An 18,683-nucleotide genomic window follows, 5' to 3' on the forward strand; every position below is an offset into this window, starting at 1 on the left:
GTGTGTGTGTGTGTGTGTGTGTGTGTGTGTGTGTGTGTGTGTGTGTGAGAAGCAGGTGTTAGCATTTGTTGAAGATCCCCAGGTGTCTCTAATGCACAGCAAGTCTGAGACCAGAGGTAGGAGTGGTGTTTCTCAATTAGGCGGAGCCTGAGTGTCTGCATTTCTAGCAAGCTCCCAGGTGGTGCCCATGCTGCTGGCCCCCAGAATGCACTTTCAATAACAAGGTGTAGGGCTCCTTCCCATTCCACCCCCCAGTGCTATCCTGGCAAAATAAAAGGAGCCAAGAGAAAAGAAAAGTGAGCCTGAGGCAGAAATTCTTGGTAGTTAGCTTAATAAGGTGGGAAAAGGTGGAGGTGGGTAGGTGAGGTTATCTGGAGGAGCTCATCTCATTGCCACAGCCTGGAACAAAGGATAAGAAAATCTGTGCGTGATCCAGGAGGACAGAATTGCTTGCTATTTTGAGGTAGGACACCCGCTCCCCCATGACAGCCCTTCCCTCCCCCCGCAGCCCAATATCACACACGTGGGGAGAATTGGTTTGCCCTGTGCCTCTATCCAGAATGTCCAAATTCCTATGCCTCCCTGTAATTACACAGCCCAACGAGGAAGGGAAGGGATTAGACCCCCTCCTCAGCATATAAAAACGCTCAAGGTTCTTGCATTTTAAGCCAACCCCCAAGCCAACACCTCTTTGGACTCTGGGTTCCCTTGGAGCAAAACCTCTCTCCCTTTTTGCACACAGACAGCTTCAGAAAAAGAACCCATTGTATGTACCTACTGTCCACATTTCTCTTCTTTTCCACCCTGTCAGTATTTGAAATACTGCAATTTTGCTCATAGTAAATTTTTTTGCATTAATTTTGAGTGTTTTAAAATACTGCCTTAAAATATTATTAACCTTGATTACTTAGTGTTTTGGCACCGCCCCCCCCCTTATATTTTGCTCCCAGGGCAAATGCCTCACTTGCCTTACCCTAGTCCCAATCCTATTTTATTTACTCCTCAACCCGTTATGATCTGGCCTCTGCTCCCTGAACTGCAATAGAAACTAACACTGAAAGGTTCATTAAAAAATCCTTGAAATGTCATTTATTTAGAGAACATTTTTTCACTCCCTGTTTCAGTTGACATTTTTTTGAGCATTTCAAACAAAATACTATTATTACCAAAAATGTTACTATACTTATACCTAAACCTATTCCTAGAATGCATCTTGTTTCATTCCCTATTTTGTTTTATTGTATTGAATTATAGTTGATTTACAATATTAGTTTCATGGTTACAACATAGTGATTCCGTATTTTTGTAGATCATACTCTATTTAAAGTTATTACAAAGTATTGGCTATATTCACTGTGCCGTACAATATATCCTTGTAGCTTATTTATTTTATACATAGTAGTTTGTATGTACAAACTATCTTAACCCTATCTTGCCCCTCCCCTCATCTCTCTCCCCACTGGTAACCACTTGTTTGTTCTCTATATTTCTTTATTATTTTAATAGCACTTCTATACTTCCTAAAATTATAGCAGTTCTTAATTAAAAACCTTCCTAAGGTTATAGTATTGTTACCCAAACTGAAGAGAAAATGAATAACAGTTCAGACAGCCAAGGTTACAGGATCCAGTTAACCAACTGACTCTGGTTATGGCATAAACCCAGGTTTTTTTGCGAAGACTATTCAAACCGAAGCCATGGACATCAGGCTGAAACTTTCATTTTGAGAGAATATTCTCTTTTTACTTCAATTAAGAAAAAAATTAGGTTCATACTTTTCTTGCAGATTTTAGTTTTTAGTAGCCTGGAATTTTCCCGTTAAATGTTGAAATCTTTCTTGGCCAGCATGACATAGCTCATTGTCCTGTCATTGTGATAACCTAGTCTCTTGGCATTATTTAAAATGTATGGGTGCCGTACTAGTGTCTCATTATAATTCATGGAGCCATCTAGAGGTTTCATTTCCCAGGAAAGGTAGAATTAAGGCTATGTTATGAGAGCTCCTTTTTAAGACACTTGGCCTTTTCGAGTTATCTTGGAACACAATTTGAAGCTCCGTTCCGCATAGTTACTGTGTGTGACCACTGGTGCCAATAAGTCCCTCCTCCTCTTGTTTCTGTATATTTTCCCAAGGTGATTTGGTAACTCACAGTCCCCTATATTTCTCTTTCTCTACTTACACAGATAGACATTAATTTCATGGCTCTGTGCTAAAAGCAAACAGAGTTAATAGAAGGAATAAAATACCAACTTATGTTAACCTTTCATTAAAATTAATAAAAAATTAAACAGGTCCCTTTATAGTCAAACTTCTATGCTCATCCTAATTTCCTTTAGTATATTTTATATGAACTTTTTTCTTAATATCATTATGAAATTATGGCCTTGCACAAATTCATCATATTTCAAATAATCACAATTATTATACCCTTTTTGATGCTCAAATTTCTATTTGGCCACTGGGAGACCTCTAAGCTAGCTATTTTGTCTTTTCAGCGCTGTCCCTTGCATCTCTGCTTTCTGGTAACATATGGTATTCCAGGTTCATTCTACTGTTTGTGTGTGTGTGTGTGCGTGTGCACGCACACCAGGAGTGCTAGTTTCATCCAGTGAAGTATTAGCAATCCAAATCTGGGCATTTAGGAGTTCATGTGAGAATAGGCAGTGAACAAACTGATACTGCTGTTGAGACACTTCTAGCAGGAAAAATGTTGCTTTTTAACATCCTGAGTTCACATTGATTTTTTTCTAATATTATTAACATAATTGAGTCACTGTATTTGACTCACATCATGAGGTTTTATCGACAACCTTTAAGACTTTCCAATATATTGCTGCAACAAATGACCTCATCTTGAACCTTGTTTCTTTCATAGTTCCAGCCACGGTATTGGCTTTTGTGCTTGTCTTTGTGTCACACTGACATTCGAGGACTCTGAACATTTGTTCTTTGTACCTCATGGCCCTTATCACACTGATTTCCAATCTCATCCCAGATGACTTCTCAGCTGCTGGGAAATGTACCTGTTTCTTGCCCCTGAGGAGTAATTGTTCTGGATGGTGGCATGTTGATTTTCTGCTGTTCGAAGAAAGGCTTGGCTTCACTCGTCTCGAAGACTTTTCTCTGTTTGAAATTCAGTTTTGGAGGACACCACATTTCCCTTTGTCCATAATTCCTCTGCCACCAGTTCTGTATCTGTCCCTGCAATTTTCAGCCATTGACTTCCAACACATTTTAGTACAGGAAGAAACATTTGGTCTCCCGATAGTCTCCTTAATGACCACATTGAAAGGACAGAAGCACCTTTTTCTCTGTCTCAATCTGGTTAATATATTTCCTTCTAGAAATTCAGGTTTTATTACATTTTTCACAAGGAGGTCCTCCTTGACTGGCAAACCCAGATTTGCTGATCCCTTTGTTCAAGTGATGTGGAACTCTACAAGAGTTTGCTTTGGCTACATCCATGGGTTGGGTGGGGAGTGAGGGCCACACCACCTTGTGGGCTGTGCCAAAGACACCGTCTCCCCTTTACACTTAGTAAGGGGGCTCTGGACAAGGGAATGAGAGAACACTTGCTTAGAGAGATAAGAGCTAGAAAGTAGAGAACATAAAGGGACTTATATGTGATCTCTTATTCAAAATAACCTTAGCAGGATGGAATCTGGTTTTGGCAGCAAACTAAGTTTCATTTTACGCCTTTGAGCTGGAACAGAGTGCATAAGAAATGTCAATTTGCTGGAGGTTTCCCATTAAAAGAGGCAATTTGGGTCCAGAAATAATACTGTATACATTTAAAAAATATCAGTGAATAAAGCAGAAACTAACACACCATTGTAAAGCAATTATACTCCAATAAAGATGTTAAAAATAAATAAAATAATATCAGTGAAAAAAAATTTTAAATTGTAATCCTAATGCATCTTTATTTTTTTAAATGGTAACTAAGAATGTATATGAATGTAAAATCTGCCATTTATGAGCCAGGCTCAATGCTAGGCACTTGACATTGATAACTCTTCCAGTATTCCTAACAACATGCTGGGACAGGTACTATGGTTATAGTACTTTGTTATATTGTCTTAAAGATGGGTAAATGGAGGCTTAGAAAGGTTAAGTAAATTACCCTTGGTCATAAACTAGTAGGTGGTAAGTTGTGATTCAAATTCAGGTAGTCTAACTCTGACTCCAGAACATGGTCCTGAATATGCGTATTATGTGTATCATATGTGTGTTTGTGTGTGTGTATAACAAAAATTGGGTCGTATCCCACCTGTAATTTGGAATCCTTTTTCTCACTTATTAACTTATTGAGAGCATTCCCCTCTTCTTATAATGTTTTATAAAGGATCATTTTTAAATGGCTGAATACTGTCTTTTCTTGAAATTGTGAAGTTATTTTGCCAGTCACCTATTAATGAACATATAAATAAAGCATTGTACTTCTATTTTTGTGTCTCTGTTTTCTTAGGATACATTCATTGGAAGGGGATTACTGAGCCAATGGAAGGGGCCAGTTTGAGTACCCAGGTAAATATCACCAAATCACTATCCACAGAGTTTGTACAAATTCTTACTTCTGCCAGCAATTTTTTAGGGAAAACTTCTGTCAAATTTTACCACCACAGAAATTTTTCTTTAAAAAATGTTTTGCCATTTTAGTGGGTGAATAAAATATATATCTTGTTTTAATTAGTATCTGATTAGTTATGAGTGTGAATATTTTAAAATATTTATTAGATTTTGTATTGCTTTAAAATTTCTGTGTGGATCCTCTGCCCACATTTCTTTTGGGGTGTTAGAGTTTTATTTATTGATTTGTAACAGTGCTTCATGTTTTAATGATATTATCCTTCTGCCCTGTTGCTAAATTACTTTTCCCAAGTTGTGATTTTATTGTTGTGAATGATGTTCCTTGATTTAGAGGAGTTCTAACTGTGTAATAGTAAAGTCGATTTAGCTTTTCCTTTGTAATTACTTCTATTGCTTTTATGCTTCAAATGTCTTTCCCTCTCCAGAAATCTGATAATTATTCACTTATATTTTTGTCTATGTATGGTTCTTTAATCCGTCTGTTTTAATTGTTGTTTTTGTTTGGGGCTGCTGCATGGTGAGGCTATAATTTGAATTAATCAATTTTCTCAACTATTTGATGAATAAACTCTCCCATTTTTGTTGTGCTTATTTATTAAGCTGGAATATATACCAGAGTCTATCTCAAGGACAAGTGTTCTATTCTATCAATCTATCTGTCGGTTCTTGAACTAGTACCATACTGCTTTGTTTGATGTTGCTTGCAATATGTTTTAATTCCTTGTAAGACATGCCTCCTTAATCTAATTGCCCAGTTTTCCTATTTTAATACGTTCTTCTTTTTTTTTAAATTGTTATTCCTCTGAATGAACTTCAGAATCATTTATGTCATTAAGAAAGATAACATTGCCTATTTTTTGGTTTTCATCATGTCACTGAATATTTAACAAGTCATTGAAAATCATAATAGTATTTATTGTTCTTTTGTTGTACCATCTTTGTCAGTTTTATATTAGTGCTACACTGACTTCATAAAATGAATCTATATATTTTCAGCTTTTGTTTTTATATTGGAAATATTATATAATATGAAATTATTTGTCTTTGTGAAAGTCTGAAAGTTATCACTAGTGAAATTTTCAGACAATGAGACATCTTTAACAGTCTGAGAGTCAGGTACAATTTTCCATACAAATAATCATTTAGTTCAGTTTATCAAATTTATTAATATAGTATTTTAAAATAATATTTCCATATTTATTAAAATTTTCCTTTTCACTTTTAAATCTTTTTTCTCTTTACTTTTCATGTGTTCTTGAGTTGTGTTAAAAAAAAGCAGTTCTTGAATTTGTGTATCAACTTTACTATTTCTATTTTAAAAAAATTTGTTCAATTTTCTATTCTTATATTTAGAAAATCTTTATTCTGTTTTCCTTGGTTTTGTTTTAAATACATTTTAATTATTTATAGTACACATCCTTTGAAATATATCTACTTTGTCTTATTTCTATAAAAGGCTCACATGAAATAATTGTATTCTGTCCATTTCTTCTTATATATTTTGCTTTATATATCTGCATAAAATATATATTCCTTTGATATCATCATTGAAGACTGCACATTTTTATGCACTCATTGACTCATTTGATATTTTTTGGCCTTGTATCCATTCTTGTATGAATTTTATAATAATACCTTTATTTTTACTTCATTTCTATTTTTCTAGTAAATCTTTATTCATTCTTTTATTTTTAACCTATTTGTGTCCTTTCTTTTGGATATATTTCTTATGACTAGGCCACAGTTGGATTTTCTCTTAACCCAATCCTGAAGTCTTAGTATTCTGATACATGAGGTTAAATCATCTAAATTTATTGTTATAACTGTCCATCTACTCATCCTGGATAATCATATAAACAGTGGGATATCTGGGGGTTTTGCTCAGGCAGGGTTCAGAGGACCCGAGTTTGAACACTGACATGAGAAACAGCTGCAGGCATGAAAACAGACAAACTCACACTTGGTCATAGGCAAGTTCATCTTACAAAGAAAGGAACATTCTAAACGTCAAGTTTGTGCAATCGATCAGAAATCTAGAACAGGAGCCAAATCAAAAAATTTTTAAAAGATCAGACACAACTGAGGAGTGGGCTCAGGAAACAGGGCTAGGAGAGCTTCCCTGAGGTGGGGCACCAGGGAGATTCAAGCGTTCTCAATCCTTTACTGTAAGTGATAACGAAGACAAAAAGCACAGCAACACCAATCAACATGTCGATTTTTTTTTTTTTTAAACTTCAAGGTCCATCCCGAGAGCATGGGCTATTCCAGAGGCAGATGGAAGGAGGCAGCACCATCAGATAACAGAGGGACCTGGTGTGGGAGGGGTCAGTTTAATTAATCATCCTTCTTAAACTTGCCCTTGACGTAGGTCACCCAGTCCAGAATCAGCCACCAGTCGGTGGACCATGGCAGCCCCACAGTGCCCACCGCACCCCATGTGCCCACAGTGGAAATCCAGTTTCTGGCCAGTTCCTGGGAGTGCAGGGCAAGGAACCTGGTCAGCATCTCAGCACCATCCCAGCTCAGGGTGACCCAGTCCCCACTGGCTCGGTTGCCAACAACTCATTTTTATTTTTGATTTATGCTTAGGCTAAGCACTGGACTAATTTCTTTAGACAAAGATTTCCTGTAATCCCCACAACTACCCTGTGAAGTACATGTTATTCAAGTTTTAGGAAAAGAGAGGCTCTGAGCAGGTGAGTAAATTTCCCAGACCAACATTAGTAAATGCTAGAACCACTTTCAAAACCAGATTTCCCTGACTCAAAAGACCTTGATTTGAACCACTGTGTTATTCTGTTTTCTTCCCAAAGTACAATTTTTCTTGGTTTTTATTTTCCCCATTTTTACAAGTATACATTCTATTATGAATTCTTCTAATTAGGTTTTTCAAAATCACACTTGAATGCATAGGTCCTCTAATTATCAAATTCATGAATAATATAATAATTTGATTCCTTCTTCTATAAGATGAGGAATTTAGTACACTTCTAATTCCCCACATACCCGTCTTTCCTCCATTCTTTGGCAATATCATTTGGAATTATAAACCTATTTATCATTAGTTTTATTTTTAGTTATTTTAAGAAGTAACAACAACAACAAAAACTTTCCATCTGTACCAATATTCTATTTACAGAATTTTTAAAAACTTAATTCTATACATTTAGCTCAGACTGTCACAATGTTTTTGAACCCACTTTTGCTGTTCTTTAGTTTTTGTCTTTAATTAATATGTTGTTCCATTCGAACCTGTCTTTCCATAAACTTTTCGAGAAAAGTGCATGGGTAGTATCTTTTTTGAGTTCCTGATTAGAATAACCAAGAATGTCTTTTTTCTTTTCTTTGCAAATTAATTAACATTTCAGCTTGAGTCATAAGCATTTTCTCTTAGTACCATTTAGACTTTGCTCCATTTTCATCTGGCATTCAGTCATGTGATACATTCTCAAATCAGCCTGTTTTCATTTGATGTTAAGTGACTTTAATGTTTTGTCTGGATATTTATAGAATTTTTTTTAAAAATCTTTTATGTTCAAACAAATTTGCTAGATTTTATCGAATTGTGCATCTTTCTTCAGGCAAATTTTGCCTGGAAATGGTACGCTATTTCAAATTGTGCATTCTACCTCTTTTTTCAGCTTGAAAATTTTTCTTCCATTATTTTTCTTCAATATTGCAGCAACATCATTTACTCTGGTTATATCTTCCTTGACGGGGTCCTTCTTATCCATATATTAAGTCTTTACTTTTGATCTACCAAATCACACATCTTTTCTCTCATCTTTTTTGTAATCTTTGTTTCTTTTCTCTACATTGAGAGAAAACTTCTCTAGCTTGATTCTATATCATTTGTTTGGGTTTTCTGCAATTTTGATTCTGATCTTCAAAATCAGATTCCAATCCCACAACTTTAGTTTTGGTTTGCGTGAATCCACATCTTATCTGTCCCACTTCCTTTTCAAATTCAGCTAGAATCTGAAGCATCAGGTGGGGAAGCGTTACTTTTTCTTGTGTTTTCACTCATTTTTTTCTCTTCCCAATACTAGTTACTGACCACTCTGGTCCTGGCTCTTGCGGGGGGCAGAAATATGGACATGAAAGACACTAATCAGTCTAGACGGGGAGAAGTGCAGTGAGTGTCCTCAACAGTGGGAGAAATGCTAGGGCAGAGGCTGGCCTAGGTGGTAAGGGGATGTAGTGGTAGGGAGGCAGTGAGGGAGTTGGGAGGGCAGTAGGGGGAGGGTATTTAAAGGTTTCTTGGAGGAGGTGACACTTTAGGTAGATCTTAAGGTACTAGTAGGTGTAAGCCAGCTGAAGAAAGGGGAGGTAAGGGCAGAGGAAAGAGCAGGTGCAAAAATTTCGAGGAGGAGAAACCATGGTGAGCGCAAGGAACCACACTTAGTTAATTATGGCCAGTACAGGGTAAGTGTGAAGGGCTGGGGGTAGTGTTAAGGTATTTTATTAGCTTGCTAGGGCTGCCATAACAAAATATCACAGACTGGGTTGCTTAACAACAGAAATTTATTTCCTCCCAATTCTGGAAGCTGGAAGATCTGAGATCAAGGCATCAGCAGGTTTGGTTTCTTCTGAGGCCTCCCTCCTTGACCTGCAGGTGCTGCCCCTCTGTCTGTGTTTTCTGTGTCCTTCTCTTATCTTCTTATAAAGACACTAGCCCTATTGGATTTGGGCCCACCTATATGACTTCACTGTACTTTAATTACCTCTTCAATGGCCCTGTCTCCAAATACAGTCACATTTTGAGGTAATGGGGGTTAGGACTTCAACATACAAATTTTGGGGAGCGGGGCACCAATCAGCCCACAACAGGCAGACAGAGACTGGACAGCCTTCTTGTTCAGTGTGTCACACCCTCAGACCCCCTTACCTGTCATTCCATAGGGGAGGAGAAGGCCTGCAGGAGCTGGAAGGCGGTATACGGGGAGGGCCATAACCTGAGCAGGGGTTCTCCTCCCCTCTCCTCTGTATATGATTTCTCTATTACTCATACTCTAGATTCAGTGGCATGCTGCACCTTGTGGATTTTCTTTCATGGTCTTCGTATATACTCTCCAGGAACCCTTTATACATATGAACGAGTTCCATTCTGAGAGTGCGTTCGTAAGTCCAATCTGTTCGCAAGTCCAACAAAGTTAGCCTAGGTACCCAACTAACACAATCGGCTATACAGTACTGTACTGTAATAGGTTTATAATACTTTTCACACAAATAATACATAAAAAAACAAACAAGCACAAAAAGTAAAGAAAACATTTTAAGTCTTACAGTACAGTACCTTGAAAAGTACAGCAGTACAGAACAACAGCTGGCATCCAGGGATGGCATCAAGTGAACAGGCAAGAAGAGTTACTGACTGGAGGTGGGAGAGGAGGTGGGAGATGATAGAGCTGAAGGATCGTCAGCAATAGGAGACGAGGGGCAATTTCACTCACACCTTATGTGATCGGACATGTGAAGGCACATGTGAAGGCACATTTGCATCTTTGAAAGTCCGCACCTTGAAGGTTCATATGTAGGGGACTTACCGTACACTTGATTTAGGGTTCAGTGGCACAATGCACCTTGTGGATTTTCTTTCATTGTCTTCATATATACTCTCCAGGAACTCCTTATCTTTTAGATCAATCAGAGAGTTAATGCATTGCATTGCACCATGCCTGCCAAGGGTACACAGGCCTGGAGCCCACTTCCCCTCAGGAAGGCAGACAGCTATGGCCACTTTCTGCCAGGCTTGGAACCCATGAAACTCTTGACATGATATTAACCTCTAAGTCTCCACCTTCCTTGGCTGGAGATGCTCTGGGGCCCCCCAAACACTTTCAGTGCTGGCTAATTTCATGTGCCCACAGTTGCTGTCAGTACCCATCCTTAAAATACAAAGGTTGGAGTGCATTTTTTCAGAGACTGGGAGCAAAGCTGGGATCTTCCCTTTTTCTGAGAGAGAAAAGTAAAAGCATGATGTCAGTGAAAGGAGCTGACGGGGACAAGGCCTGCTGCAGGAAGGGTGTGCACAGCTGTGGCTGGGGTGGAGAAGTGGATCCCTGGGGAGAGTGCCTGGAAGGAAGTTTTCTATGAACCTGGACCCCTTCTGGGTCGTCTTCCTGTCCTAATCAGAAGTACCAAGCTTCTTGGCAGGAGGCCTGTTAGACCCTGAGCAGGACAAATACTCCTTAATTTTTAAAGTAAGATACTCTCTCTACCCTTAAGAAGCTAGCAGTCTATTTGGATAAACACATTCTATTTACATAAATAACAATAGACTGTAGCAAATGATGAGTTACCCAAATACACTAATATTGGTACATGTTTGTTTTACTCCTTCTCCTTTATCTCAAAACTCATTTTCCATAAATATAACCCATTTCTAAAAACCAAGTTTTCTCATACCTATTCTTCAATTTTCATTAGTTTTTTTTCTTCTGTTTCTCCACTTGGATTTTGGATTCATCCTTTTTTAAATTGCATCCAAATTGATGTTTATCCTTTTAACTTCTTTGCTGAGTTTTAGGATATATTCAAATTAAGACATATAATTAAAAATATAGAACTAAGATTATAGAAAGCAGCAAATGCAGGCTATATGGTAGAAAGGCATATGGATCAGGCTAATTGGAAAGTGGAGGTGGGCGGGGGGGAGAAAAACCCTGAGGAAGAGGAAATAAGCTTCAACTCAGCCCAAATATTTGTTTCAAGCCAGAGAAGTTAGCCCAGCCCCAATTCTATCTTTGGTTGAACACAATACATGATTGGTGTATTTTCAGAAAAAGAAAAGAAAAATCCATCCATAGGGTGAGGATCTAAGCATCTATTTTGCACTCCAGTGACAATCAGAAATCATTCTTTGCATTTATTTTTTGACTTTGTATTTGCCTGTGAACAAAACTGAAGCTGGCAAAAGATGGTTCATGTGAATTACTTGGACAACAGTTTCTCCTTGTGTGGAATTACATTGAGGCTGCTTGCTGTGAAATCCTGACACAGCCCAGTAACAGTGGAAGACATTGTCATTTTTTTTTCCACGTCCATGAAGTTAACCCACTTCTCTCCTACAGAAATGAATTGATGGTCCTTTTTAAAGTAAGGGAGAAAAGCTCTCCAAATCTTAATCACTAGGCATATACATACAGTTTATTAATATTTTAGGATCAAAAGCCAGTTTATCTTCCCATGTCACCCAATCTTCTTTATGCTTCAGATTTCCTGAGTACATTGCAGCATCTCAGTGTTTGGAATACTTCTAATAGTCAGCAAAGTAAGGACTCATGGAACCAGAGCCTCAGCTAGCAATATTTTCATCTAACTTAGAAAAGTCACCTAGCCCAGAAAAGTAGTTGAGAGACTAAAATAATCCCAAGGGTTCTACAGTCATTCATACTGACCAGTTCTAAACCCATAATCCACCGCTAGAGGGATAGAGGAATGAAAAAGGTTCCAGCCTAGAAATGGTGGCTAAACCAATTCTCCAAGGCAACATTCAAGGTCGCCCAGTTGGTGGGTGGGGTTTAAGCTCGTGTTGGCCTTGCTCATCACATGATCATCAACTCTCCATTTCAGAGGCTGGTTGGAGGGGGCACCCCAGATCATGGGAGGCCTAAACTCTTTCTTCATCTCCTTCCTCCTTCTCCTAGGTGCTCCCCCAGTTTGGGGTGGAAAATGCAGGTTTTAATTCCTGACACTAGCTAGCTGTGACCTCCAAAAAGCCACTTGTTGCCCTTTCTTTATGAGTAAAATGGGGTTAATAAGATCTGCTCTCCCTGTTGTGAGAGTTGAGTGAGACACAGGACATCAGAGCGCTCTATCAGCAGTCACATGTTGTACAGATATGAAGACAGTTACTATTTTTCTGCTGCTGCCTCTGTCTGCACAGGAGAGGAGCCAGGCAGAAGCACCTGCTGCTCGTAAACCCAGCTCGTTACTCCTGGAACCCTCATGTACAGGTAAACAAAGGACGAGCAGGAAGGAAGAGAATTGAACCTGTTAAATTCCTTCTGACTGTCATGAGGCTAATGCCTGGTTGCCTTCAGGCCGACTTTGATTATTCTTAAGGCTTCAGGCACTGAATTATTTTCATGGCTGTGTACCATTAATTATAGGAGGAATCTACAACCCTAATCCAGAATCCTCTCTCTGACAGCAAAAGGGTTTGAGTTCTCTAAAGACAGTTAAATTTTACGTGAAATAAATGGTTGAAGCTGAAAAAAGCTTGTCCCCCTTTTGGTCTGTACCTGAGGCAATGTAGTATAGACAAAGAGAGCTGGAATTGCATCCAAGTCCTTTTGAGCTTTTGAGCTGTGTGACACCGGGCTAGTCATTCTACATCTCTGAGTCTCCATTTATAAAATAGGAACAATGTGAGTGCCATCCTCCCCGAGAGACAGACCACTGGGTGATAAGCAAAATAATATATAGGGAGTTCAGAACTGGGGCTGTGATAGCAGACACCTTGGTTTCAAAGGCTGGCCCTGCCATTTACTGGATATGTGTGACATTGGTAAGTTTAGTTAACATTTTTGGGCCTGGTTTCTTATTTGTAAAACAGGGCTAATAAGAGTGTCTAGTTTAGAGGATGGTTGTATGGGTTAAGTTGTAAATGTGGGTGAAGCACTTAGAACAAACGGTGCTTGGCCAGAGTCAGCACACAACAAACATTAGCTCTTGTTATAACAAAGTATGTAAATAAGACTCGAAGACTATACCGTACTTTGGAAGCTATTTCAATAGCGACAGGACCACTGTTCAGAAACAATTAAACAGTCTTAGCTCACCTTTGTAGCTCACAGTTTTGGAGGCAGGGAAGGGAGCTAGCTCATCAAGGGTCTTCTCAGGAAAAAGTGATGAGGCGCTCTCATGATGCCAGAGTGATGGAGAGGACCAAGGGCGTAAGAGGAAAGATCCCGTAGAAGAGTTGGCTATGAGTAAGGGGAGGGTGTAGGGAGTAAGGGAGGGGCTGCAGTAAGGTGATACACTCTTGGGGAATGGTATAGCCGATAATGACAGGAATTGGGGAAAATGGAAAAAGACCTCTGTGGTGGAAGCCAATTCACATAGGAGACAGCCCAGACAAGGGGAGGGGAGCATCTGAAAGGGACACCAAGCCTAGGTGAGATCACGTGTGGACCCACAGGAGGATGCAGCAGAGTTTATATTTAGATGGTATGGCAAGACAACACCCCCTACCATTACACTATCCGTTCTCCTTCAACTTCTTTGGGAGTGAGCAAAAATTATGAGAGTGTTAATTACTCTTCAATTTCAGATTTAAGCCTGCCTTGGTACACAGGCGCCTAGGAGAGTGGATCATTTTCTTAAACATGACTATTAAGGAAAGGGTTTTCAAATGATTGGTTAAGCCCCCAGTGGACCAGGTGGAAGATGCTGAGTGCTTCCTGGTACTTGTCCAGTCCTTTCCAGGCTTCTCTGAGCTTCCGAAAGCTGTCTGCGGACTAGCAGATCCTGTCGGTAGTGCCTTGTGGCACAAACTCCTGGTAATGATTATAAAGAGCGGCTGCCACGGGGCCTGGGCATTCAGGCCAAGGCCAAGGAAGGTGGCCCGGGCCACAAAGCTAGGGGAGAGGTGGGGACCAAGGCAGGCCTGTGGCTAATCTCTTCTTGCTGGTTCCAACCGCGCGGCTACATCATTTTTGAGGATGGCCTCCAGGCAGATGGCGGGCTGCACAAGGCCCTCTGCTGGGGTCGCTGCGACCCTGCAGCCACCTAGACACCGTGGCTGGGGGCACCTGATACTCCGTACGGCTCCCGACGGGTTAATGGAACTTTCCTTTTGGCCTGGGGCCTTTTAGGCACACCCAGAGGCCTAGAAGAGCAGGAGCAGAGGCCAGCAGGGTGTAGAAGCCTCGAGCAGCTCTGACCTCTGGCACCTCCCCAAGCCCCAGAGCGCAACATCCGTCCCCAGAAATACCCGGGCGGAGGGGAAGGGAGCGCGCCAACCCTTTCCTGGGTACTCAAGTCTTCTCTCTCTTCCTAGAAACCGCTCCTCCCCTCGGGTCAAGCGCCCCGACGCCGGAGCTCCAGGTCCCCGCCCCGCGGGGGCGCCTCCGCACCCCATCTCCGCGGCCGGAGTTCCTCCTGCAATACCACCCAGTGTCCAAGGCGGCGCCCCGAGCCCCGCAGCGCCATCTAGGGGCTGGGTACGGCCTTCCTCCCTCTGGGGCACCCCCTCCCTTACTCCGCAGGGACTCCCCCTCTGCCGCGTCCTTCGGGCAGCGGGACGCTTCCAGCCTCGGCCAAGGGGCAGAGCTTGGCGCCCCAGGCCGGTACCCTCGCACCTGCCCCGGGGCGCACGGGCGGCGAGGAGCGGCGCGGCGGGGGCGCGCAGCGGCGATCGAGGCCCGGGCCTCGCGGTAGAAGAAGGGGAGGCGAGGGCAGGCGCGGCCCGCGGGCGACGGGAACTGGGCGAGGGCAGCGGCGGGCAGCCGCCGGCGGCGAGGCGGCGGCGGCGGCGGGCGGCGCGAGGAGCCCCTGTGATTGGCACAGCCCTAGCCGGAGGAGGAGGCGAGGGGAGGGCGGAGGAGGAGGAGAAGGAGGAGGAAGGGGGCGAGCGCGGCGGCGGCGGCGGCGGCTGCGAGGAGCCGTGCCTTCCACCTTTCTAGCCCCGGCAGGACGGGGGTGGCCGCCGCGGGCCCGGGGCGGGGACAGCACGCAGCCTCGCCGCGCGCACCTCCGCCCGGCAGCGGCCCCGACACCCGGGGCAAGCGGGAAAGCGGCGGCGGCGGCGGCGGCGGCGGCGGCGGGGGAAGGATGCAGGGGAAGAAGCCGGGCGGCTCGTCGGGCGGCGGCCGGAGCGGCGAGCTGCAGGGGGACGAGGCGCAGAGAAACAAGAAGAAGAAAAAGAAGGTGTCCTGCTTCTCCAACATCAAGATCTTCCTCGTGTCCGAGTGCGCCCTGATGCTGGCGCAGGGCACGGTGGGCGCCTACCTGGTGAGTCCCCGTGCCAACTCCACCGCGGGGCCCCTTCCCCAGCGCGGCTCCCGGGTGTTCAGCTGACAGGAGGAGGGGGCAGCCCGGGCGCCGGGGGCAGGCGGGCATGACCTCCGCCCGGCGTGGAGGTTGGCTAGTGGTGCAGAGGCGGCCGCCGGGGGAGCTGCCGGCCCGGGCTGCTGAGCGAACCGGGAGCCGGCAGGACCGCTGATGCCCGCAGCTGCTCGCGCGGCCGGCGGGGGCTGGGGGGGGACCCGGGTTGGAGAGGCAGCGGGCAGGTGGGCGTGAAACCATCCCTCTCCCGCCAAAGCACAGCCAGAGGGTGAGTTCAGGAGCCCCCCTGCAGAGGAAAGCATCGCGGTTTTCAGGTGACCGGCACATGGAAAGAAAAGCCCGTTAGCCTCTTGCGTCCTGGACTCTGCATTCCATCCTCCGGGAGAACAAATCCATTATGCATCATTTTCTCCGGTAGCTTTCTCCATCCACCAGTTACGGAGGGATTTAACAGTTTAGAGTAAAATGCGCCCAAGTGTGGCCCTGATCCGAGCCGGGGCTGCAGGGGGAATATTCCCACTCCGTATCCGTTAGCCATCTCTCAGCGTCTGGGATAAAGTTACAATACCTGGAGGGCAGCTGTGAGTTTGTGTAGTTTTTGCTACCCACTCTTAGACCTCAATTCCCCACCGTGGTCTCTCGTTCCCAAGGGGGTATTGCATCATTGTGCACAGGGTACATCGATTTCATTTGCCTTCTGAGGGGGGATTTTAATGTTCAAATGGTTAGGGGTGCATAACATACCAGAGGAAACAGCTTGTAATGACTCAGCAGTCAAATACCTACTTTACCCGCTGTCTCCTGCCCCGCGCAGGTGGTCCCAACTTGGGTTTAAGAGAATGCACTTCCAGACCCAAGTACGGTCCTGACTAAGCAGGATTTTTCAGAGTGTATAGTGTTAAGACATTACTTGGCTACTGACCTGAAACTGAAATCAAATGTCATAGATTTTGAGTGTTAGTGAGCAAGTTTGATGGAGATAGAATTGGACAAGGTTTTGGCCGTTGGACAACTACATCCTGAGATAGAACCATGCACTTTCCGATGGTACCATTAATCCCTTCTTCCTGGCCTTGGGGTGCAGTTAATGAGGGCCAGTCGCTAGGTGCCCTGTACCATTCATAAACAGCCTCCTAAGAATTAGGACTTGCTGTCAGGGGGAAGTACAACCAGGCTTGGTCTCTTGGTGTGGGATAAAGTCAGTTATGTGGTTACAAGAGAGGAATGTTCAAATTCAGCTCGGTTCCCGGGGTGACAGGCTTACAGGGTTTCTGAAAATGAAATGCACTTTCTTTGCTCCTTGTCAGGTGAGAGGCATTTAAATCCCTGTTACTGGCTGCATCCATGACATGCATGCTGCCGGTGAATCCTGTAGCCAAAAGCACATTTTCATTTCTGTTTAGATTTTTGTTTTATAAAACGCACTTGTAGTTGGAGTACTTAGTTGCAGACAGTACCTGTGGCCTTAGGAGTTTTGGAATTCGGGGATGACCGTGTCTTGGGGGGTGGGTCAGTGTATCAGAGTGTCCTCGGAGGGAATTTGACCATTAAAATATTAAAATAGAGACATGTATTACTAAGATGCAAATGCACAGTAATAAACATACATGTAGGTCTGTACTGTAGCATATGCAAAGTATGTGGTACCTAACCGGGGCTGTGTTCATCAACAGCTGCCTGCAGTTTTTAAGTTTTTGCCTCAAACCAATTTTGTTCGATAGAGTGGATTATTCATGTTCTGTATAATAGTATCTAATGTTGGCAAACATTGAATTTCTTGAAGTATACAGAGTGTTATGGGTTTTGGAATTTGTGGACACAGATTTGGAAGATCACCATTTACAAATAAAAGGTTTTACATCTTAAAAAAAAACAAACAAACGCCATCAGAACTTTTCACACCATGAATGATAAGGCATGGGCTTGGTTTTAGCTTGCAATGATTTTGGAAAGAAAGGAATCTGGGCTTCCATCAGATGAGTGGCCGAAGCCCCTTTAGAAAGTTAAGAAGTAGAGGGCTGGTGGATGTTACAGGCAGGGCTGGCCCAGGAGATAGGAAGTGGACTCTGATCCCAGAATGGCTGAGTGGCAGGCAGAGGAGGAATTGAGTCCACCTGGTGGGGATCTCCCGGCATTTCCCGCCTGGGCTAACGGAGAGCCTGGTTTGAGGGGTAGGGTAACTGGAGTCAACAGGTGACTGGCAGAAAGCAGATGGAGGCCTAGGAAAGGACGGGCTTAGGAAATTGAATGCATTGTTATTACTCCAGGATGGGCTTAGGAAATTGAATGCATTGTTATTACTTAGAATGGAGGCATCAGGTGCTCAGGTCTCTGCCTTACTCCGCTGCTCTTGGCTCTCCATTGCCGTCTGAACCTCATGAAAATAGTTTGCTTGTCAGGGTTGACTGAATCAGCTTGCCATGGGTCTTGCTCTTTTGGGCCGCTTGGGAGTTTTCTCTTCATCTGTTATTTGGGAGGTAGAATTAAGTTTGTTGTTTCTTCAGTGATGTGAGACTTCTTTATGGCTAATTTGAGAATGAAACATTGCAGGATGTTCCCAGGAAAGGCAACTTTCTCCATTCAGGTTCTAGGAAACCTGAGAACCTGTGTTTGTAGGCCATCACACACACAAGGTCCACGTGCAAGGTGTGTTATATGGGATCTTTACACTGGCAATCAGCCTGCCCCTCTGAGGAAGCATTTTCAGATACCTGACGAAGGGCACACCTTGGGGCCCTGCCAACACTGCTTACTTTCAGGGAGAGAAGGGAGATTGCAAATTCTCTGCCTATGACATTACTTCCTATTTGAGTCCCAAGTCCACGTAGTAGCTACCTTATTATTTCGTCTTTCCAGGTGCCATTGTTTTAATATTAGGAGGCTTCATTTCATTGCTCCGTTTTCTTTCTGAAAAGACAGATTACCTAGTGTCTTCGTTGACACTGGTATAAGCTGCCCAACTGCAGACCTGAATTAGAAGTTGCCTGTGATTTGAGAAGCAACTTTGAAAAGCTGGACTCTGTGTGTGTGTATGTGTGTGTGTGTGTGTGTGTGTGTGTGTGTGTGTGTGTGTGTGTGT

At 43.1% G+C, this 18,683-nt stretch overlaps 1 protein-coding gene and 1 pseudogene across 3 annotated transcripts in view; one reads left to right on the forward strand and one right to left on the reverse strand.

Annotated features, from left to right (window-relative positions):
- Positions 1 to 6,925: 6,925 nt before the first annotated feature.
- Positions 6,926 to 7,096, reverse strand: LOC114903480 (annotated as a pseudogene).
- An 8,076-nt stretch (positions 7,097 to 15,172) lies between these two features.
- The window catches only part of SLCO3A1 (solute carrier organic anion transporter family member 3A1), a 316,836-nt gene continuing 313,325 nt past the window's right edge, over positions 15,173 to 18,683 (forward strand). Inside the window, exon 1 of one of the 3 annotated variants that reach the window (XM_029237384.1) lies at positions 15,173 to 15,550. In XM_029237384.1, the coding sequence (XP_029093217.1) occupies positions 15,371 to 15,550 (180 nt within the window). In that variant the 5' untranslated portion in view covers positions 15,173 to 15,370. The remainder of the gene's footprint in view (positions 15,551 to 18,683) is intronic. The other 2 variants (XM_029237383.1, XM_029237386.1) reach the window with 2 other exon arrangements.

Source organism: Monodon monoceros, unplaced genomic scaffold (genome assembly GCF_005190385.1).
Source record: "Monodon monoceros isolate NGI ecotype Baffin Bay Population unplaced genomic scaffold, NGI_Narwhal_1 Super_Scaffold_21, whole genome shotgun sequence".
Lineage (NCBI taxonomy): Eukaryota > Metazoa > Chordata > Mammalia > Artiodactyla > Monodontidae > Monodon > Monodon monoceros.